At 49.8% G+C, this 23253-nt stretch overlaps 2 protein-coding genes across 19 annotated transcripts in view; one reads left to right on the top strand and one right to left on the bottom strand.

The window, feature by feature from the left end:
• The window catches only part of RNF121 (ring finger protein 121), an 83274-nt gene extending 63246 nt beyond the window's left edge, over positions 1–20028 (top strand). For 8 of the 13 annotated variants that reach the window (XM_058545701.1, XM_058545693.1, XM_058545690.1 and 5 more), the window contains 5 exons: positions 17839–17926; positions 18310–18516; positions 19164–19284; positions 19365–19512; positions 19755–20028. In XM_058545701.1, coding sequence (XP_058401684.1) covers positions 17839–17926; positions 18310–18516; positions 19164–19284; positions 19365–19512; positions 19755–19838 — 648 coding nt within the window. In that variant the 3' untranslated portion in view covers positions 19839–20028. Of the gene's footprint in view, positions 1–11417; positions 11552–12183; positions 12286–13925; positions 17438–17838; positions 17927–18309; positions 18517–19163; positions 19285–19364; positions 19513–19754 lie in introns of those variants that run through there. The other 5 variants (XM_058545696.1, XM_058545700.1, XM_058545704.1 and 2 more) reach the window with 4 other exon arrangements.
• Positions 20029–20516: 488 nt separating this feature from the next.
• NUMA1 (nuclear mitotic apparatus protein 1) overlaps positions 20517–23253 on the bottom strand; it is a 64647-nt gene continuing 61910 nt past the window's right edge. For all 6 annotated transcript variants that reach the window (XM_058545677.1, XM_058545679.1, XM_058545678.1 and 3 more), the window contains 5 exons: positions 22609–22745; positions 22105–22281; positions 21781–21891; positions 21465–21686; positions 20517–21078 (listed from right to left, as the gene is read on the bottom strand). In XM_058545677.1, the coding sequence (XP_058401660.1) occupies positions 21067–21078; positions 21465–21686; positions 21781–21891; positions 22105–22281; positions 22609–22745 (659 nt within the window). In that variant the 3' untranslated portion in view covers positions 20517–21066. The remainder of the gene's footprint in view (positions 21079–21464; positions 21687–21780; positions 21892–22104; positions 22282–22608; positions 22746–23253) is intronic.

The following is a 23253-nucleotide window of genomic DNA, read 5'->3' as shown; positions in this document are numbered from 1 at the left end:
TTAACTAGATGAAGTGGGAAGTGAAATATGTACCAGATAGAGAAAATAGCATGTGTAAGAATCCTGTGGTAGGAAAAAGGGTGGGCATTTCGAGGAACCAAGGCTGCTATGATTGTAGGGCTGAGAATGTAGTGGAAGTATCTGGAAAAATTGTCAGAGGCTAGACTACAAAAAGCCTTATGAAAGATTTTGATTTTTGTACTAAACACACTAGGAGGCTAAGACAGAAAATGACATCATCAGCTTTGCACTTTGAAAAGATCATTCTGGCTGCTGGGTAGAGAAGAGATTGGAGAGGGGTCCACAGATTAGAGTGGACCACTTAAGACTATTTGAGAGACAATTGTAAGAGTCTGGGCAAGATGAAGGTAGCTTGGATTAGGGTAGAGATGGTGGAAGGGGAGAGGAGTGGACTATTTGAGAAGTATTTTGGAGTAAATTTGACAGGAACTGGATATAGATTGGTTCTGGAGACTGAAGGAAAAAATATGAAGGAAAGATAGCTATCAAAGCTGACATTTCTAACTCAAACAACTCCTTGGATGGTGTACTTTTCACTGAGATAGGAAATGCTGCAAGAGGACTAAGTGGAGACCACGGAGAGATTCTTCAAGCTTAAAATATGGGTAAAGTAACAGCCAGTCTAAGAAACCCAAGTCAGTATCCCTATTTATTTTTTTCAAAATGGAAATGTATCTTTGCTGTTTTGCTGTTTCTAAAGGTAGTTCATTCTCTTTGTAATTATATAAACAACACAGAAGTGCTCCCTACCTCAGTATTCTCCCATTAGACCCTACTGTAAGAAGGAATATTTCCAGGTTTAATGGACATTTCTCCAATTCTGTGCTGAAATATGTTTGACTCTGTCTGATGAAGGAGGACCGAAGGGCATTCAGAAGTTCTTGCTGCATCAAGGTTTGGCAGTTTGGAGAGAACCTTAGGAGGATATCAGGGAAGTAGTTTCCCTTAGAGCATCCAGATACCAGTCCTAGTCTTTAGGCAGCAGGTATCAATGGAGACCAGTTGAGAAGAACAGGAAAGGATTGGTGCTGACTTTGTGTGAGGCCCCTCAGGAACTTCTGGAGAGTTTGAGGCAGTTTTACAGGTGGGGGGCTCCTTGCTGTGCAAATGTGTCTGTCAGTGCTGCTGCGATGTCATTTGTGCCAAAGCTGGTAGGCTTAGTGCAGTTCGGGTTAAACAGAATACTCTCAGCTATCACCTTGGGTAACTTTAATCAAGTGTAGTTTTAGGTCTAGGACTTTGTTTCTCAGTATCATGGGACTATTTTTCTTTTTCCTGTAATGGATCAAATTGAAAACATGGGTCCCTTTATGGATAGCCTATTAGATTCTTTTTTGAACAACTGTCTTATGTTTTAGCTACATTTCACTGTATCTTATCTATTTGTGTAGATTTCAGATCTTCCTTTAACCAGTTCACTCCCCAAAAGAGATTTCCAGACCCTGGACTGTCTAATTATTGACTTCACTCCCAGCAACAGTTGTTCACTAGGACTGCTTCTGTGGCATAGCCAGCTTTTCAGGGTGGCTCTTGCCAGTATCCTGTCCGTTACCCTCTAGTGGTTTCTTTTTCTTCTCATTGCGTTTTTACAGGACCAATTCTCTGATTTTCCCAAGTTGTTGCCAACTTTATTTCAAGGTTATTATCAGCTGCCAATTTAAGCATAGCCTTAATTCCCTCAGGTGGGTCACTAATAACCAATCTACGGAATCCTCCCTCTGTCCAAATGGAACTGAGCTCAGAGTTGATCCAAAAGTTATCTTCTCCTCTAGGAGATGGAATCGTTACATTGGCCTCCCCAAAATGGGATTTGAGCTGGGCCTCTTTCCATGCTCTTGGGAAGAATTATTGGGTGCTCCAGTGATTACAAATGATAATCCCTAATAAGATAATTTCCTAATGATGATAAATTCTAGCCTCACTAAGAGACCTGGTACGAGATTTTCTTGTTAGAGTGGAGAGTGCCTCAAACACCAGCTCTTGACCCCTCATATTCTCCTTCCTTTTCTGGGACCTCACTAGTTACCCCTACCACTCCATGCTCATTCTTTAACAGTCTGCCTGAAGGATAAACCCTTATATCTCCCTGTACCTCTTAGCACAAGAACATAAGGATCAAGTATTCACATCAGACCTTATTAAAGGGTTGAGGATGATAGCAGGAAGATAAACCACGAGTACTTTAATGAGCTTAATCTGACTTACCGGGCTGCCTGCTTTCCAGGGCCTCCAGACCCTGCCTCATCCAACTCGCAGCCCATCTCTGTGTAGTGGGAGCTGCCTTCGCACCCACCACCTAGAATCCTCATCTAGACAACTCCTGTCCTCCAAATGTCTCGACCTAGAGCCTGTGTTCCAGACAAAAATATGCTGCTCCCTCCGCTCTACCTCAGGCCAGCCTCTGAATCCTGGTATCTTATGTGAGGATCTACCTCTTCCCTAGGGAATTGACATTGAGAATGGCTATCCCTTTCAGGGGAGCCACTCTATCCAGCTGTCTCTTCCAAGGGAGCCACTCTAACCAACTCCTGTTCAACAGAATGTGACCTTGCTGACCGTAACCATAGAGAAGCAGTTTGCTGTTTCTCCAGGCCCTCATCTCAGGGGCAAGGAGTGGGTTATAGGAAGACTAGGATGGCTTGTGATAGTCCTGGGTGAGTCACCAGGAGTTCATTCATTCATTGTTTCTCACAGCAAATATTGCTGAGACTCAGTGACAGGCCTTCTGCTAAGGCTCAGGATGCCAACAGATTAGACCAGGCAGGAGTACAGGAGTAATGGAGAAGGGACTCCAGCATGGGATAAAGAGACAGATTGCACTACCTTTACAGTTCTTTCCAACCCTGAGACTTCAAGGACTCTCTTATTTCTGCCCCAGTCTTTGGTCAAGTGGGCCTTGGTCTGCTCAGGAAGACCTGGGCCCCTGAGCCATGGCAACTGAATTTCGAGAATATCCCTGGCCTCGAAGCCAGAATCTGATAATGCTTTGGGGAAGGCAATTTGAGGAAGCCAGGAGACTTCAGCCTTCTACGCATTCAGTGGCCAACTCATTCGTTTTTTTTTTTTTTAAAGATTTATTTATTTATTTTCCCCCCAAAGCCCCAGTAGATAGTTGTATGTCATAGTTGCACAGCCTTCTAGTTGCCATATGTGGGACACGGCCTCAGCGTGGCCGGAGAAGCGGTGCGTCGGTGTGCGCCCGGGATCCGAACCCAGGCCACCAGCATCAGGGAGCACGCACTTAACCGCTAAGCCACAGGGCCGGCCATCATTCATTTGTTTATTCAAGCAACAGTTATTTATCGACCATCTGCAATGTACCAGGGGCAGCCTTTACTAGCACTACTATCACCCACTTCTAGTAGCAGCCCTAGTCATTTTTTTTTTTTGTGTGTGTGGGGAAGATCAGCCCTGAGCTGACCTCCGTGCTAATCCTCCTCTTTTCTTGCTGAGGAGGACTGGCCCTGAGCTAACATCTATTGCCAATCCTCCTCCTTTTTTTTTTTTTCCCCCCAAAGCCCCAGTAGACAGTTGTATGTCATAGTTGCACATCTTTCTAGTTGCTGTATGTGGGACACGGCCCCAGCATGGCCGGAGAAGCGGTGCGTCGGTGCGCGCCCGGGATCCGAACCCGGGCCGCCAGCGGCGGAGCGTGTGCACTTAACCGCTAAGCCACGGGGCTGGCCCTTACCACAATTTTTAAAAAATGACCAGGGCTGGGCCGGCCCCGTGGCTTAGCGGTTAAGTGCACACGCTCCGCCGCTGGCGGCCCGGGTTCGGATCCCGGGCGCGCACCGACGCACCGCTTCTCCGGCCATGCTGGGGCCGTGTCCCACATACAGCAACTAGAAAGATGTGCAACTATGACATACAACTGTCTACTGGGGCTTTGGGGGGAAAAAAAGTAAATAAATAAAATTATAAAAAAAAATTGTGGTAAAATACACATAGCATATAATTTACTATCTTAAACTTTTTTAAGTGTACAGTTTAGTGGCATTAATACATTTACGTTGTTCTGCAACCGTTACCACCATTCATCCATAGAACTCTTCATTTTGCAAAACTGAAGCTCTGTACCCATTAAACAATAATTCTGCAATCTCCCCTCCCCACAGTCCCTGACAGCACCATTCTACTTTCTGCCTCTGAGTTTGACCACTCTAGGTACCTCATGTAAGTGGACTCATGCAATATTTGTCCTTTGTGACTGGCTTATTTCCTTCAGCATAAGGTCCTCAAGGTTCACCTTTGTTGTAGCATGTGTCAGAATTTCCTTCCTTTTTAGGGCTGAATAATAGTCCATTGTATGTATATACCACATTTTCAGTCCTAGTCATTTTCCATAGTCTTTTGTACATTCTGTGATCATAGCTCCTATCCCAGAGAGTCATAGTTGATTTTGGAGCTGTTCTGCCTCCCAGGTCAGAAACTAGGTCTGATTCATCTCTGGGTCCTCCTTGAGAGTGGTTTGACCTAAAAAAATGTCTGTGATTAATTTCAGGGTTCCTACAAAAGAAACCATGAGGTTCTGTAATTGTATTAACAAGCATTCTCGATTCCTTTTCATTGCTACACTAGTCAGTTTAGTGTAGAACAGCTCTTTGTTGTACCTCACGTGAAGAAATTTGTAATATAAACTGTCAGTCTTCTTAAGCTGAGTCAAGGGAACCTTGGATGGTATCTGTTTTTTCCAGCTGGTCACCGTGAGGTCATAAGCTTGTGACAGCCAGTCAGTGTAGTTTCCATTTACACCCAAAAGTCATGTTGGGGTGGGTGTGGGGTAGAGGATTGTGAAATAAGCCTATTTTTTGGAGCTTCTTCCTCTAAGAGAATTACTGGTCAAGCAGGGTAGTAACACATTATGCTACATTGGGCCATGTGTCCTATCTCACTCTTTCTGTCTTCTGAGCAAGTTCCTGTGCCCCAGATTTACCTCCTGAATTTTCAGCGGCCCCAGATAACATCAGGACAGGACTAGCTGCCCCTTCATCTGGCTTGAAGTATTGGAAAGAGCTAGGGGGTTAGAGTCAGACAGACCTGGTTTCAAATTCTAATCCACTTTTAATTAGCTAGGAACTCTTGAGCAAGTTACTTTACCTGTCTGATTTTGTTTTCTTAGCTGTAATAATATTACTAGACTTAGAGAATTGTTGTAAGGAACAAATGGGTTAGTGTAAAGCACTTTGCAGAGTAGCCTGGCCCATGGCAGACACTCAGTAGATGAAGATGGTGGTAGCTACCGTTTATCCAGTACCTACTGTACAGTACTGCTGTACTGTAAAGCTACAGATTTTATATCTGTAATCACCTGAAGCACAGGGGCCCTGTAGGATTTGTCTTTGTATCTTCTTCATACCCAGCACACAGAGCAAGACATAGAACAGACAAATCATAATCACGAGTAAATGCCAATTCTTTCTTGATGCCATCTATTGTCTGAAGTCATCTCAGACTGCTCTGTGACGCGGAATCTGCTCTATTATAACCCTGAGAAGTGGATATTTTATTCAGCTTTTCAAGTGTTTCTGAAATCATCTGCTCAAACTGACTAGGCACCATCTCAGCTCTGCCACCAGCTCTCTCTGGCCTCGGGCGAGGCTCTCCTCCTTGGGCATCAGTCTCACCTGTTGAGAGGGGGTTGGACTAGAAGAGCTTGCAAGGCTTTTACGGCACAAATTGTGATGTTCAGTAGTGTGGAATGGAAGTCATATTTCTTGAGCACCTACTATGGGAAGCTCCCGTGCTATGGTTTTACATGTTTTCTCAATGAGTCTTCCCAATACCGTGGGAGGCCAGGAGTAGTAGTCCTGTCCTATGAAGGAGAAATCTTACCGTGTTTATCTGGAGAGCTTAATCTCCCACTTTGAGTAACCTCCATTTCAAACTTTCTCCGTTCTCCAGCCTCTCACACCCCTTCCTCTGTCACTTCCTTGTCAGCAGGTGACCTTTCCTCCTATTTACCTGGAAAACTAGAAACCAACAGGAATTCCCACAATTTCCTGACACCATATCTACTGATGTACTTATGTTTGCACCCGCCTTTTCCTCCTTCTCTCCAGTTACAGTGGAGTAAGTGCCCTTTCTCCCCTCAGAGGTCAGCCCCACCTGTACTCGGGACTCCATACCCTCCTGCCTGCTCGGCGACCCTGTATGCTGTTGACTTCCCTTCCTCACCCATGACTTCAACTTCTCCCTCTCTACTGGGCTCTTCCCATTAACCTGTAAGCATTCTTTTTCAAAAACATGCTTTCTTTCACCCACTTTCTCCTCTAGCTACTGACTCATTTCTTGTCATTCACAGCTAAACTTTATAGAAACTTCCTGTGTCCTTTTGATCACCTTTCACTTACTCCTTAACCCATCCTAATCTGACCTCGTCTCATACCCTTCTTCTGAAATGGCTTTTACTCAGATCACCAGTGACTGTGTCACTAATTCTGGCGACTAATTCTGATCTCAGCAGTCATCAGCACAGTTGACGCAACCACTCCTTCCTTCCTAAAAAACGTTTCTCTTGGGGGCTGGCCCGTTGGCATCGCAGTTAAGTGCGCGCACTCCACTTCAGTGGCCCGGGATTTGCAGGTTCGGATCCTGGGCGCGCACCAATGCGCTGCTTGTCAAGCCATGCTGTGGCGGCGTCCCATATAAAGTAAGAAGTAGAAGTAGAAGAAGTAGAAGAAGACGGGCACGGATGTTAACCCAGGGCCAATCTTCCTCAGCAAAAAGAGGAGGAAGGGGCTGATCTTCCTCACACACACACACAAAATGTTTCTCCGGGCCTGCCCAGTGGCGTAGCGGTTAAGTTCACACGTTCTGCTTCTGTGGCCCAGGGTTCGCTGGTTCGGATCCTGGGCGTCGACCTACTCACTGCTCATCAAGCCATGCTGAAGCGGCATCCCATATAGAAGAGCTACAACTCTACAACTATGATACACAACTATGTATTGGGGCTTTGGGGAGAAAAAAAGAGGAAGATTGGCAACAGATGTTAATGCAGGGCCAATCTCCCTCAAAATAAATTAAAAGAAAAAAAAAAGTTTCTCCCTCTTGGCTTTTGTGACATTACCCTGTCCTGGTTTTCTTTCTGTCTCTCTGATATTTTCTGTCTCTTCTACTAACTTTCCTCCCCTTAAATGTTATTGTTCCCCTGAGCTCAAGCCTAAGCCATCTCCTCTGCTCTTCACCTAGGTATTTCCCTTTTATTTTTCTATGGCTTCCAGATCTCTAATCCAAATCTTGTTTCTGAGCTCCAGACCTTTACTATCTGATAGCTGTCTATTTGGCATCATCAGTCTGTCCACTTCTGTCAGTTTTTACTGCCATCAAATTAGCCTAAGCCAAGTCTTTAACACAGGCTTCCATCATCTGTTGCTTTTAAAGAATTGTAATTGTCTCTTAGCTGGTCCCTCTGAATCTAACTTGGCCTCATCTCCAATCTATTTTTCACACAGAAGACAGAGTGATCTTTTAAAAATTTGAGTCTGATCATGTTACTCCTTACTTAAATAAAGCCTGTGGATGACTTCCTGTTTCAAGTTCAGAATTCTTTATGTGGCCAGTAAGGTTTTACTGCTTTCCTCTTTCTCACAACCCTCTAGCCACATTAGTTTCCTTTCCGTATCTCAAGTGCACCAAGCTCCTCCCTGCCTCAGGGCCTCTCTTTCTGCCTTTCTTCATCTTGCTAACTCCATCCTTTATCTCTCAGCCTAAAATGTCGCTCCCTGGAAGAAGCCTTCTCAGATGACCTAGGCTTAGTTAGGAACCCCTTTCACTGCAGTGTTTTTTCATAGCTCTTTTAATGCCTTTTTAACAATTAGTTCTTATTTTTAGCATTTTTAATAATTAGTTCTTATGTAAACATTTATTTTTTTAGTGTCAGTCTCCCCTAGCTGTAGGTTGCATGAGGATGGAGGCCAGGTCTGTGTTTTTCCAGCATTATATCCCAAGGACCTAGTCCAGTGGCTGGTACTTAGTAGGTGCCCAGTATATTGTGATGGAAGAAAGAGTTTGGGTGGCTTGCTCAAGGTCGTTAAGATAGTAAGTGACAGGATTGAAATTAGGTCTGTGTAATCCTGACAAACCATATGGCCCCTTGAGCCCTTTCCACTGGGGATCAGGCGTAGGGGTTAAACTGAAATCCACCTCTCTCTACTTTGCCCAACTCAGTCTCAGTGCTCCTCAGTCTCCCCCTGTGTGGTTTCTGTGAACCCTGGCATTGCTGGGGCCTTCCTGGCTTGACAGGTTTACCTGATGACTTTATTGAAACATTGTGAGATTTGACCCTGCCTGCCTGTTGCCACATTAGCCTTGTGGGGAGAACTCCAGAAACTAGGGGCCTAACGGACATTTTCCTGGACTGCCCTCCTATTGTCATTACCTCATCCAAGTTCCCTTTGACCCTGGGTCCTTTGCCCCAGGGTCCTGGGGCGGAACTCTGGGATGATTTGAGGTAAAGCTGTTCCTCAGGGCTCTAACTTCTTCTTCTCTAACTTCTTTTACTGCCAATGCTGTGGGCCAGAGTGAGTGGTCATGTTTATGTGCTACACAGTTGTATAGGGACTCAGTGCCAGAGCTGGATCCACACCTCTTGGTCTTGCCTCTCTCTGCTCAGTTGATGTGCCTAGATAATCCAAGCTGGAACACGTCAGAGCTGTCAGCCTGTTGAGCTCTGGAGAGGTGTTTCTCAGAGGTTCCTCCCAACACTGACATTCTAGGATCCCAGCTTTGGAGCGTTGCAGTTAGTGCACTCCCACAGGTCTTGGCCCTGCCCTCTGACTCAAGCTTATCCCTTTCCACTGCCTTTTGCCCTCTTGATAAACAAATTAGAACCTTTTGAATATCCGTCGGTGAGCTAAGTAGCTGATCTGTTTGCAGCATTCAGCAAATGTTGATGGAATGACTTGGTAGAACTTGGGTTGGAGTCAGAGGGTCTCAGTTCTGGTCCCAGCTTATTTCTTTCCTTCTCTGGGCTTTGGTTTCCCCAGTGACAGGGCTGCTCTGGTGTTCTGTGATAGTAAGTGAGCTCACCTTGAGCCACTTCAGATGGTTTTGCAAGAGGGTGAGGTGGGGGTGAAGGCAGGAAGCTCTGTATTCATGGATTCTTGGGGCAGTGTGACTCTCTGCATTCTGCCCTTGAGGAATCTTGGGATCAGGTAGCGGTTCTGATGGTGAAGAGAGGCCATTCCTCAGAAGGGCAGCTTGGAGTGAAGGAAGCCCCCAGGCTGCAAGAGGGTTCTGGCAGACCTAGCTGTGTCTCTCTGGGTAGCCTCGCCTCATCCTCCCTTACTCCCTGTCCCAGCACCTGTGTGCCCTCCCCTCCTCCACTGCTATCCCTCACCCAGCTTCAGGGCTTCCGTTTTTTTCAGAAGACAATTGCCTGGAAACAAAAGAAAAAATAGAGCAAACTCAAGTTGAGAAAGTACAAAAGGGCTAAGTACAGTTAATCTACCTTATAGACACAGAGAAGGTTGTAATAATAAATGCAGAAGGCTTTTAAAAAATGTATTATACGGTTTTGCAAGATGGAAAAGTTCTGGAGATTAGTTGCACAACAACGTGAATATACTTAACACTACTGAACTGTACATTCAAAAATAGTTAAGATGGTAAATTTTATATTGTGTATTTTACCATAGTTTTTAAGACAATGAAAAGAAAAAACATTAGGTCTTAGAAAATATCAGTAAATAAATTTCAAGTCTTTTTTCCTTGGGGTGAGGGGGAAATGTTATGTAGCTATAAACCACAGGGAAAGTATGCCAAATTCCGAATTTCTTTTTGGAGCATGGAATTTGTTATGTGTTGTAATTAACCATGATAATAAATAATCTAAGTAATATATATTCATTAAGGAAAATTTGAGCCCAAAAAAGTAGCCAAAGGAAAAAGTCATCTATAATCCTACTACTGAAACATCACTGGTGTGAACATTCTGATGTATCTCGTTTTGATCTTTTTCCTTTGTATAGATTTGGGCTCGTCTTTACATGTGCTGCCAGTCATACTGTGCCTCCAATTTTGTACCCTGCTTTTGATGATGTTATATCTCAAGCTTCAGTCAACTGGCTGCCTGTTTAGTCCCTTGAGCACGGACCATCGTTTATTTAGGCATTCTTCTGTTGTTGGTCATTTATGATTATTTCCATTTCTTTGCTTTTTTTAATACTATTTTTTTTGTTGTAAAATTTTATGTAACATAAAATTCACCATTTTAGCCATTTTTAAGTGTACAATTCAGTGCATTCATTACATTCACAATGTTGTGCAACTATCACCACTATCCATTTCCAGGACATTTTGATCACCCCAGACAGAAACTCTGTGCCTGTTAAGCAATAACTCCCCATTCCCTCCCCCTCAACCCCTGGTTACTTCTAACCTACTTTCTGTCTCTATGAATTTGCCTATTCTAGATATTTTACCTAAATGGAATCATAACATATTCATAACATAACATAACATAACATAATTTGTCCTTTTGTGTCTGACTTATTTCACTTAGCATGTTCTCAGGGTTCATGCATGTTGTCGCATGTATCAGAACTTCATTTTTTTTATGACTGAATAATATTCCTTTATATGGATATACCACATTTTGTTTATCCATTTATCTATTGATGAACACTTGGGTTGTTTCCACCTTTTGGCTGTTGTGAATAATGCTGCTATGAGCATTGATGTACAAGTGTGTGTTTAGTCCGTGTTTTCATTTTTGGGGGTATATACCCTAAGAATGGAATTGCTGTGCATATGGTAATTCTATGTTTAACTTTTTGAGGAATTGCCAAACTCGTTGCTGCTTTAATTATAAATAACACTTAAATGAATATCTTTATGCATGAAGCTTTTTTGACATTTCTACTTATTCCTTGAAGTGAACTTAGTGGGTTAAAGGATATGACAGTTTGAGACATCATGCCAAATGCTATCCAAAAGGATTGAACCTCTTTTGCTGCTGCCACAAGTGTCTGAGAATGCCCTTGTCACCAAACCAATATTGCACCAGATATTTCAGTGTTTTGAATCTTGGAGAAGTAATGTTATCCATCTCTGATGGAACCATGGTCTGGGCACAGAGTGGCTTTCCTGACATAGCTCCTGATCACCACCCTGAGCACTTCTCCCTTCCACTCTCCTTGTCCCTGATGCTGACCTATCCCAGTCTTCAGGTCCTGTTAGATCTGATTTCCAGATCCATCTCCAGTCTGTCCCTTTCTCCCCATCCACCCAGCAAAGATGAGGTTGATTTGGCATATAAAAGATGTTCTCCAGCTCTGGGACCTCCCTCTGCCATTTTGCCTCCTCTCCAGAAGACCTGAGGCCTCTGTGGTACCTTCCCGCTTTGGCTCATTCTCACATCTTCCCTGTCTTTTCCTTCTGCTCTTCTCTCCCAGTTCTACAGCGAGTCGGGCATGCCTACCAAACACCTCTCGGACAGCGTGTGTGCCGTGTGTGGGCAGCAGATCTTTGTGGATGTCAGTGAAGAGGGCATCATCGAGAACACATATAGGCTGTCTTGCAATCACGTGTATCCTGCCTGGAGCTCCTGGGCCACATCTCTCATGACATATGTACTCCCAGTCAGGGAGGGAAGGGGGCATGCTGTCCAGACCTTTGAGTGTGGGAGAGTCACAAGAGGGCAGACATTTGGGTGATGTCCTTGCTAGAGAAGCCAACACCCAGGAGTGGAAACTGCAGCCTTCTTCGCTCTTTCCCACAGATGAGAGACTTATGTAAACAGTATTTATAGCCTGGCTGGATCAGAAAGGAGCCTGAAGCTGCACTAGCTATCCCAGGATTGGATCAGTCACAGGGTAGGAGCATCCTCTAACTGGATCCCTCAATTGCAGAATCAAATCCCCCTGAATAACACTTCTGGTATTTTATCATGTACTTACTCAGCTCCCCTTCTGTGCCATCTATTATATTATCTCTATTTTGCCACATAACAACCCTGTAAGATAGATGTTACTGTCCTCACTTCACATATGAGGAAACAGGTACAGAGAGAAGGGACTTGCCCAAGATTATACAGCTGATAAGAGGTGAAGCCAGGCTTTGACCTTTCTCCAGAGCTAGCGCATAGGCACCTTGAAGACGGGCACAGGGCTGGAGTACCATCCTGGCTGCCCACCATTTCCCTTGACCAGTGGTACTCAGATTCCATGAGTTCTGCATCCGCGGCTGGTGCATTGTGGGAAAGAAGCAGACGTGTCCCTACTGCAAAGAGAAGGTAGACCTCAAGAGGATGTTCAGCAACCCGTATCCTTTGTTTTGGTTCTTATTGGGAGTCGGCAGTGGGAAGAAAGTATTGGCCAATGTGACCCTTCATTTGAGTCCTCCTGGGGCCCTCCCTCCTGCCCCCAACGTGGTACATGTCCACATTCTACTTGGCTTGTCTAGGGAAGTTGGGGTGGAACATGGGGCAGGACTAGCAGCTCAGCTTCTCATCATAGTTCTAGATCCCCCAACGGTAAATTGGTAGTAATAGCAGCTGCCGTGTACTACTCGCTTACCGTGAACCTGGCACTGTGTTAAGTACTTTATCGTATTATCTCATTTGATTCTCTAGCAGGTTTATGACCTGGGTAATATCCTCAGTTTACAAATGAAACTATTTAGAGGTTGAGTAACTTGTTCAAGGTTACATAACTAATGGGCGATGCCCTACCTGTGACATGCCAAGCTGGAGACCAGCTCTGTGCCTGTGCAGGGCCTGGAAGGTGTGGCGATGGCTGAGGGTTCCCTGTCCCCATCCACCTTCAACACAGGACTTGTGCTGCTCTGCGCTACCACTTCCTACCCTGCCAGCCCTCCCCACTTTGCCGTCACCCTCGTCTTCCTCCTCACAGCCTGTTTGTTGGAAAGTACCCAGCCACTTCTCTGGCCCCCCTTCACTTTCCCTGGGATCCGGGGACCCAGCTTTCTCCCCTCTCCTCTCCTCTCCTCTTCCAGTGGCCCTAGGTCTGCACTAGGGTTCCCTGTCCCCTGGGCACTAGCTGGGCTGTGCAGGGGCCACTGCATTCTCAGCACATTCCCACAGTCCCTGAACAGGAGACTCTGGCCCGTCTCCTTTAAGGAGTTCCTTGCTTGGTTCTTCCAGGGTCTAATTTAGGAACAGTTATGTAAGTCCGCGGCCAGGCTGAGGCTTGGGGCTTCCCTTAGTTCTCGGGGACTAGGCCAGCCTGGTCTTTCTGATGCCTTTGAAGGGGTTCCCCTACAGTCTCATGAGGTTCAACTGGTGCTTTCCTCAGAGCTGGAGTCCCAGACTCTCTCTCCAGATGTCTTGCCCAGCAGTTAGCTGTAAAGCAAGAGGAACGGAACTCATCTCCAGGGCTGCTTGGCTGCAGGAGGGCTGAGTGCTTAGTGCCCCTGGGGGGATTCCTTGGGTCCTCTGCCAGGGGTCTTCCCCTGTGACTAGCCTCTTGCTCCTTGTTCTCTTCTGCTTCTGTCTCTAGACTCAACCCCTTCTTTGCCCTAGAAAACCTTCCATCTGGGATGTTACCAGAACCTTTGGGTTACCTTATCCCACTCCCAGCCTCCCTGCAGCCCTTGTCACAGATCCATTTACAACAGTCCCAGGCTGTCTTTTCTCACACTGGCGGTCCTGTCTTAAAGAAGGGGTTACACGGGAGGCCCTCTCGCATGTTGGTCATGGAGAGCTTAGTTTCACCTCTCCACCCATCCCGTGTCTGTCCTGTCTTCTGCACTGGTCCCCTCTGCCCTCTCATCTTCATTCCAACATGGGGAGGCTGGGTGGGGCTCTCCAGAAAGCAGCTTCCTTTCCCTGTCGGCTGATTTCTGTGGAGCAGCTAGAAAGTGTGGGCAGACCCTCTCACCCATCCCCTAGATCACCCTTAGCAGGCTCTAACACATGGCTCTTTTCTTTAACATGCTGACAGCTGGGAGAGGCCTCATGTCATGTATGGGCAACTGCTAGATTGGCTCCGATACTTGGTGGCCTGGCAGCCTGTCATCATCGGCCTGGTGCAAGGCATCAACTACATCCTGGGCTTGGAGTAGTCAGGAAGAAGCATCCTCCCGCCATGGGCCTCAGGGCATCTCCTCCCTGCCCTCCAAGACCTCTTGGTGGGAAAGACTCAGAGGGCACTTGGGCTACTCAGGACCCTCCGGCTGTGTCCGGGCTGGGGAGGGATATGATGGAGAGCCAGCCAGTGGGGCTGTCAGCAGTGGGGGCTTTTTAAAAGAAAACTATTTTGATGAATATATTTAAAAACCTTTTATATTGTGGAGCATAGGAATTGCCCCAACTCCTCCAGGCCTCACCCTCCCTGCTTGAGCAGGGTGGGAGCCGAGTTGCAACAGTTTTGATTTAAAGGAGCCTTCTCACCTCTGGCTGAGAGCCTCAGCCCACCCTCTCCCCTTTCCTTCCTTCTGTGGGGCTCAAGCCTGGTACACTCTGTGGAAGAGCTGAAGAGCTCTGACTGGTGCCACAGATGAGCCCTGGGGGGTGAGATGTCTTCCCTCCTCCTCTCTCTGGGACATGGGGTGGCTGTTGTGTCAGACTCTGTCTTCCCCTGTCCAGGAGCTGTAGGCTGGTTGAGGCAAGTGGAACCTTGTCGTGACTTTTCCAACAAGGGAAGCCCTGAGACCTCAGAATTCAGTGAGGATTTGTTTGGGGGCAACCAGAAGCAATAGCAGCATGGGTAACCTGCCCCTGAGCAGGGCTGTACTCAGCCAAGAAAGTGGCCATCCATATGTAGTTGGGCCATGGAGCAATTGCTATCGACAGTGATGATTGAGGGCCCCTTGTGCAAGCTGCCCTTTTAGCCTGAAAGTGGTGACATGTGCCAAAGGCCACTCTGCGACATCACTTCCTTCCCTGAAAGCCTGAGTGAGAGCGTGTGTGCACGTCTGTATGTGTGCGGCAGAGGGACTATGACAGATGTGAGATTTCTCTCTGTCATCAGACAGTGTTCCCTTGAAGCTGGCAGGGGGTTCCCAGCCCAGGGAATATCCCTGTGTCAGCCTCATCATTCGTGGGTCCTGCCTGGGCCTGGCAACAGGAGTGGTGGGATGGATGGGAAGAGGGTAACGTCCAGGTGAGTATGAGTTCTGAAAAGGGGTTCCAGGTAGGCCCCAGCCCTGGTGTTAGGAGTTTTGAAGGAAGTGGGAGGGCAAACATGGGCCTTCAGCATTGGGTTCCTAGGGAATATGGCCAAGCTGGGCCTATCCCTTCAAGGGCAGCAAGAACCAAGCAGGATCTTGTCACTCCATTCTGAATAAAGCTCCATGAGCTAGGTCGGAAAGCTGAACATCCATCTTGCTTTTCTTCTTGCAACCTCTTTCCCTGGGGTCCCCGGGGGCACCTTGCCTTTGCTGTCTTTCGATGCTCCCATTTGAGCGCTAGGGTGTGGGGTGGTTGCCCTGCCCAACATCCCTGAGAGTGCGGGAGGCCAGATTCCTGTCTTGTGGCAGAAGGGGCCCTGGGCATCACTGGGCCACTTGCAGACTGAAGTGACTCTATCCTCCACCTGAGGTCAGTGCCCTGCCACCACCACCCCTTCTCATGGGCCACTCTCAACTTCAGCCCTTCTCACCCAGCTGTGGCTTCCCATGGTCCCCACTGCTCATGCCAGTGGGCCCATCCTCAGAGAGTGGACTGGGGACTGATCGAAGGGTCCAGGGATCATCCTTTCACTTTTGTCCCCACTACCCCCACGTCAGGTGCATATGAGAAGCCGAGGCCAGGCTGTCCAAGGCTCTCTTTTCATACTTCAACAGTCCGGAGTCCCATGACCTCTAGTGGCCCAACTCTGGTCTTGGCTACACTCTGAGGTGGAGTCCTATCTCCTCTCTCTACCGTCCCTACCCCCATCCCCCAAAGGACTGTCTCTCTCAGAAGCCCCGGGTGGCCTTGCCTCCTGACCTAAGTGCTGGAGATACCCGTGTTCCCAGGGAGGAGTTGCCCTCCGACTTGCAGCCTAGGAGCTCCTGGGTGGGAGGAAAACATCAGCTAGAGCCCTGGAGAAGAGGATGTGACTAGGAGCTCCTGGGTGGGAGGAAAACGTCAGCTAGAGCCCTGGAGAAGAGGATGTGACTTGTAGTCTCCTACAGCTGAATTAGGAATATGAGTCTATTTTTCCCACAAAAAAACCCCTTGGGATTGCAGCAGATGATGTTCCTGACGCATCCTCCAGACCCAATTCCATCTCCTGGCCTCCCTGGCTCTGTCTCCAGCACTCCCGTCCTCCAGATCACAGAAGTCACAAACCCTAGACACTCAGGTCTTGTCCTTCACACTTGATGTATGCATGCATGGGCTCACCAGTCCTGGTCTTTCTGCCTCTACACACACTTGCACAACCCTGATAGTGAGTGCCTCACTCGCCTCACCCTAGTCCTGGCTCTGCCACAGCCCCAGCTCCATCTGTCCCATCAGCGATCAGACTGACATATTTGTATAGCTCTGTTGTTGCTTGAGCAGGGCCAGGCTACTCCCCCTCTTCCCTGGGAAGTGCCCTCTCCTCCTTTTAGGGTCAGCGCTTCAGCTTATGTTCCAGGTTCTCAGCTTGGCTCTGAGGTTCCTACAGACAAGGCCAGGAAGCGCTCGTGGCGTGGCTCAGCATGGAGCCAGACACAGCTGAGCTGAGCTGTGGAGTTCCGAGAAGGGGGAATTTGAAAAGGAGCGCTCTTCAAGCCTTCTTGGGAGCCAGGTAGGGGGAATCGAGACTTCCTGGTGAACCTAGACCTATAGCTCTGGCTAAGGGGCTGGGTTGAGAGGAGTGAGAAGGATTTGTGGGGGTGATGGTTGGGTGTTGGGTTGATGGTTGGGGGGAGTAGGGAGCCTGGGAAAGGCCAGGATGTGGATGGGCTGGTGCGACATTGAGCCTGAAACAGTCAAAGTGATCCAGTTGGGAATTCCCAGTGCCTAAGAGAGTTGTCTCCTTGAATATCAGTGTGAATGTGAAGGAGGAAGCAGGAGGCCTGCTCATGTAGAAGCAAAGGCCTGGCTCTAAAGAGCAAAGGTAGACAACCAAAGTTCTGACCCTTGGCGGGCACGGAAGAATTGTTCTGTGAGAGACTTTCATTAATTCACACCCTATGTGATCCTGGGAGGGTGAGGCTGAGCATGGATTAAAGACCCCAGTCTGATATCATCTGGAGAGTAGGGGGCTCCGGGAAGTAGCAGGAAGGTTCCAGGCCACTGTGAACTTTGGTTTCAGGAGAGGCACTGTATGCAGGAACCTTGAGGACTGAGCCCAGACTGTTGTCATGTATGTGTGCCCTCTGTTAGTGGCCCAGAGCCTGCTCTGAATTCTCTGGTTAGAATAAAAGTGAAAGTGAAATAGAGGGGAGGGGGCAGTGCTTTCCCAGAAGGATTTCACTATATCCCGCCCTTCCCAGAACCAGCGCTGGCAGTGAAGGCAGCTTTGCCTCCCTTTGTGACTAGGTAAGTCCCTGGCCCTCTTTGAGCCTCAGTTTCTCTATCCCTATAATGAAGGGGTTAGATTGGTCTAGTAACCAGCATTATGTTAAGGTAATGGGAGTGAGGGTGGGGAGAGACTGTTGCTAGATCATCATCCAGCTGTGTTTCTAAGTGCTGAAAGAGCTCCAGCCTAGGCTCGATTCCTGTCCTCTGGGAGTGGTCGATTGGGGCAGATGGACAGGACAAACAGGACAGAGTAAGTAGCAATGCGTGGCAGCCTTCCAAAAATTCAGACCCAGGGAGGGACTGTGGAGTCCACAGGAAGGAAAGGAGAGAGCCACACGTACGGCAGGGATCTGGGCAAGCCACTGAGAATATGTGGGAGAAGTAGTTTATTCACCATTCTCCTCCCCCATATCCCTCAGAGAGGAGGAAGTTGTCACGGATATATAGAGCCGGGCACGCCAGCTCCTGACACATGCATCACGACCATGAGACAGAACTGGACACCAGGTGGGACCTGGGGCTGTGCATGGCTGGATGGGGTGGTTGGAATGGGGTGGGTTCTGAGACCAGAGTGGAGGATGCAGCCTGCCCTGAGCCTTAACCCCCAGGTGAACTCCGCTCAACTATTGTGCTTTTGCTTTCAGCCTCTGTCCAGATGCTGTGGCTCTGCCTGCATTCTAAAGTTGCCCTAAAGTGCTCCATTCAAAAAGGGCCAAGAGGTGGGACTGAGGGGCCCTTCTTCCCCTCTAATTCCCTAGGCAGAGCCCAGGAATCTCTGGGCCAGTTACATCCAGGCAGCAACTACCCCTCCAGCCAAGATCCAGGCCTGGATGCCAAGTGTTCCCAGGCAGTCAGACAGCCACTGACCTCTGTGACTGTCCTTTCCTCAGACCTCAGCCCTTTGCGGGCCCTGCTCCTGTGCATCCACATTGTCTCCTACCTGGTCAGAGCTATACCTATACTTCAAGCTACCACAGCTACCACTGCCTTAGCTGCGATCACAAAGGATCCCTGCCCCTTCCAGCCACCAACGCTCCCAACAGCTAAGCGGTGCCCAGCATTGGAGGTGACCTGGCCAGAAGTGGAAGTCCCACTGAGTAAGGAGCGATTTTGGTGGGAGCCCAGGAGGGCACAGAGGTCAGAGGGTGGGCTGTGGGGACAGAGGGTCCAAGGATGGGGTTGACTCCTGGGCACCCCCAACCCCCTTTTGCCATGTAGCCCACCACCACCCAGGCCAGCTTAGCTGAGCACTCAGCATTCTCCCTCTCCCACCCAGAATCGTGAGTGTGCGCACAAGGCCCAGCTCTCAGGATGCTCCTTATCAAAGGGGATGGAGACAGTTCAGTGTGCTCCAAAGCCCAGCCCCTCCTCTCAGAGCCTGCTTGCCTTCGGGCCACCTCAGAGGAGCAGTGGCCTTTTGGTGCTGCCTCCCTAGCTAGAGCTTCTAGAATTACCAAAGCTGGGCACTAGAAAAAGGTCATCTTGAAGAAACAAGCTCAGGAGTCATCACCTGAACCAAGGACCCATCCCCAAATTCCTCTTGCTCAGCCCCGGGGCTTACCTTATAGCTTACTCCCTTACAGTCCCCTTTAAGGGACTAAGTTCACCACCTGGGTGGTGTGCACAGCAGCATTCCGGTTCCTGAATTGTGGGAATTGGGCAGCTGGGCAGGGTGGGCAGGCCACAGCATGGCAGAGGGGAGGGTCTGCTCTGTGGCAGGGCTAATAGCCGCATGTGTCTCCAGATGGAACGCTGACCTTGTCCTGTACTGCCTGCAGCCGCTTCCACTTCAGTATCCTCTACTGGCTGGGCAATGGTTCCTTCATTGAACACCTCCCAGGCCGGCTGCGGGAGGGCAGCACCAGGTGAGGGGCGTGGCAGGGAGGCCAGCAGGAGGGAGGCCTCCGCCTGCAGTCTTCTCATGGCCTTTCCTTCTCTGCTGTAGCCGGGAGCGCAGGGGCACAAGCACCCAGCTGCGGAGGGCCTTGGTGCTGGAGGAGCTGAGCCCCGCCCTGCGCAGCACCAGCTTCTCCTGTGTTTTCGTGGATCCTGAGCAGACTGCCCAGTGTCATGTTATCCTGGCCCAGTTCTGGGTGAGGAACCCGAGGAAAGGTTTCCAGGGACAAGAGGAGCTTTGCTCCAGTGTGGGGAGGAAGGGGCAGGCTCTGCCCAGAGCAGGCTCCAGCTAATGCCCACTATTCCCCAAGTCCCCAAGCCTGAGGTTGAAACTAAAAGGAACTTAGGACTCAGGCAGGGGAGGCATAGCCTGGAGGAAAGTGACAAGAGATGTCCCTTCTCCCTCAGCCCTGATCCTTGTCTGCCTTCACTTTCCCAGGCTGGGCTGAGGACAGTGATGCCCCCCGCTCAAGAAGCCCCGCCCTCCACTGGGTCCCATCTGCCTCACCATCCTGACAGGTGAACTTGGAAGCCTGGTTGAAACGCCACCTGTTCGTCAAGGTCTATGCACTCTCAGCTCAGGCCACATTCTGCATTGATTTAATGTTGTATTCTTTTTTTTTCCTCTAATGGACTGCTTCTGATCCACAGCTGTATCTTTGTCATACCCAGCAGGGCCCACAATGGGCACTCATAAATGATTTTTCAATGGAGGCATGCTGACATCCGCTCATTTAGGCCATCATTCCACTCACAGAACTTGGCCCTTCCCAGGAGACAGTATGGGAAGAGAGGGACTGTCATGCAGAAGCTCAAGATAAAACTAGATTCAGGGGACACAGGCCCTGAGAAGAGGACAGGCCATAATGCTCCTTAGGAGCAGAGGCCAGAAACAGAGGGTGGGAAGATCCTGTGGCCCCAGAAGGGCCAGGAGAAGGGATTTGAGAAGGTAGGTGGGTCTAGAAGACTCAGCAGGGACAAAGGTATGCTTGAAAGAGCCCAGACTTCTCTTCTTTTCCCACACACATCAAGGCAGCTCAGCACTCAAGGGAGAAAAATAGACTTTATTTACAAGTAATAACATTTAGAAAAGATCCATCCCTGGCCCTTAAAAACCTTCCCATCACTCCAATCCCACCCCAGTGCAAGTCTGGGGAAGGTGGGAATGAGTTGCCACTGAAGGCTGCCCCCCCCCCCGCCCCTTTCCGTTACCCTCCCACCCCCGAGGCATAGGCCCGTCTGTCCTGGAAAAGAGCATCCTCTGGGCAGCCGTGCCCTGGGCATCCAGAGGGCGGGGTGCTCCCACCAGGTCAATGCCCAGTGCTAGACTTCAAGAGCAAGGGCCCCTGCCAGACCCAGCCACCAGGAGCAGCAGGGACCAGGGCCTGCTCCTCCAATGGTCCCTTCTAGATTCAGAGGCTGAGAGGAGACTGGCTGGGCCCAAGGACCTCAAATCTGGTTGTGATGAAGTGACTTTAAGAAAACACAGGAGGCAAGGTAGAGAGAGGACCCAGACTGTCCAGGCTCCAGGCCTCCCAGGCCAACTCAGGACACATCTGTTCACCTGGCGCAGGCTCCAGTGAAAGTCCAGGTACCAGGCCGGGGTGTGGGCAGGCATCACTGTCTCTAGGGGTTTGGCCACTGTTGGCCTGGGAGCTTAGAGAAGGCACTGAAAGGGATAGTAGAAGGAGAAGGACCAGGCGAGGTCAGCATCGGGGACACAGGTGGGGCCACTCACTGGTACTGGCCCTTTAGTGCTTTGCCTGAAAAAGAGGGAGACGGTCACTTAGCTGGATGAGACTTGTGATGCCAGCCTGCACCAGTTGGCTCAGGAAGACCTCTTCCTGGTCCTGTACATCCCTGATTAGGGCCCCTTCCTTGGTGCAGCCCTGGATCCATCTACCTTCAGGTTACCAGTCACTGGCTGTGCCCAAGTAGCTCTGGGTGTTCTCAGTAGGAATGGAGTTGTCTGTCTCGTCTCCTCAATAATGAACAACTAACCAAGACAGGGAGCACCCACTCTCAGGCCCCAACCTCCAGCAGTCTAGCTTGGCCCTGCCTTGGAAGCCACCCCATGGCAGTCTGGGGGAGTGCCCACGCTTCCATGGGGTTTCCTAAGAGTTGAACCCTCCCCTGTCAGTGCCTCCACCTTGCCCTTGGCCCGAGGGGTGGCAGTGGCGGCAGCAATGGCAGCAGCAGTGGCGGCGCTGGCTGTGGTGGTGGCAATGCGAGGAGAGCGGCGGGTTCCACTGCGGGTCGTCGGGGAGGCCTTGGATGTGGCTTTCTTTGAGGTTCCCCTCCGCAGAAGGCTATTCCCAAGCTTCTTAGGTGTGTTGAGGATGCTGAAGGCCATTGACTGGCGGCGGTCAGCCTGTGGGAAGGGACTGTCAAACTGGGAGCGGGGCCCCCACTACCTTCCCAGGCCAACCTGCTGCTCTAGGGTCTCCCTTTAGCCCTCGACTAACCTGTTTAATGATAGCTGGAGGTGCTTTCTTCTCGGTAGTGCTCTGTTTGCGCCCTTCATGTCGGTCCCGGGGAGTCATAGGGCGTGGGAAACAGCTAGTGGCCTTCTTGGACTATGGGGAAGGGGACAGTTAGGCAGACAGTGGCAAAAAGACTTCACATCCAAAGCCAGGTGTCTCAGAGCTGAGTGGACCTTATAAGTCAACTTGTCCAACCAGCACTGAGCCAGAAGCCTCCCCTTTAATCCACTTTTCAAACTTGGTGAGCTGGGCCTGACCTGGGCAGGCTGCTCAATAGAACAAAACACAGGAGCCAATGTCCCCTACCTCGGGGGTGCCAGGGCCCTGGTGGGGCTCTGTGGAGACCCGTTTGCGCTGCTGCCGGGTGATGATGCCAGCACCCTCAGCTATCTGGGTTGGCTGCATGCTGGCTCGGCGCAGGGTTTCCCGGGGGTCACCGGTTTTCATCTCCTCGTCTGTGATGGTAGCCAGGCTCAGGGAAGGCTGCATGGGGTGGAAGAAGTGGTCAGTGGACCCAAGCTGTTTGGAAATGGAGCAGAAGCAGGAATGCCCCAGAACTCTTCACTGGCTTGGCAATATGGAGCAGCTGAGGCCTTCCTATCACAAAAGGCCTCACTTCCTGTCGTCTTCTGTACCTGTACCCTGTACCATGGCCATAGAAGAGAAGTCCTAAGCAGACCTCTCCGAGCTCCTGCTCACCCACAGTGACTTCAAGGTCACCCTCCTCAGCAGGCAGCACTGGGGTGGAATGCCAAGGGAGGAAGGTGAGCCAGGGTGGGCAGGTCCTGTGCAGATGACCCCAGAGCTCACCCTGGACTCCAGGGGATAGCAGGTCTTCAGGTGCGGAGGGCAGACTCGATTGCGCTGCTGCAACTCTGCAATGCGGTTCCAGTCGTCCAGCTGCTCGGGCTCATCCTGGCAAGTGCCCATGTAGAAGCTGTTCCTTCCTGTGGAGGGCAGGGAAGTTGGAGCAAGTGGGGCTGGAAGGCCAGGAGCAGTGAAGGTAGAGGCAGCAGGTCGCCCACTGGCCCTGGCATCTCGCCAGCCTTGTGTGGGCTTCAAGCCCAGTACCCCAGAATCCTGCTCTGCTCAGTGCTGCAGAGACAGGAGCAGGGCTCACACTCCATTTCTACCATGGGGGCTGGCTCACTGCTCTCTCCTTGAGGAGGTCAAAAGAGACCATATGCACAGGCTGTGGCACCAAAAGAAACTAATTGAGGGCCAGGAATTGATAGCCAGGGGGACCCTGAGGGCAAGAGCCTCCCAGAAGAATCTGAGCAGAGAACACTGGCCAGCCTGGCCCTTCTGACATCCCCTCACCACCTGAGAAGGGGCAAGGAGGATTCCTGACAGCAGCTGAACATCACTGTTGTGCTGGGAATCCCAGGCTCCTGGTGTGAGCATTTTTGGTTCACCGTGGCTGAGATGAACGTCAGCCTGATTGCCCAGCACAGC

Source organism: Diceros bicornis, chromosome 7, assembly GCF_020826845.1.
Source record: "Diceros bicornis minor isolate mBicDic1 chromosome 7, mDicBic1.mat.cur, whole genome shotgun sequence".
In the NCBI taxonomy this organism is placed as follows: Eukaryota; Metazoa; Chordata; class Mammalia; order Perissodactyla; family Rhinocerotidae; genus Diceros; species Diceros bicornis.
Note: the sequence above shows the minus strand (reverse complement) of the source record. Positions and strands in the feature narration are given on the sequence as shown.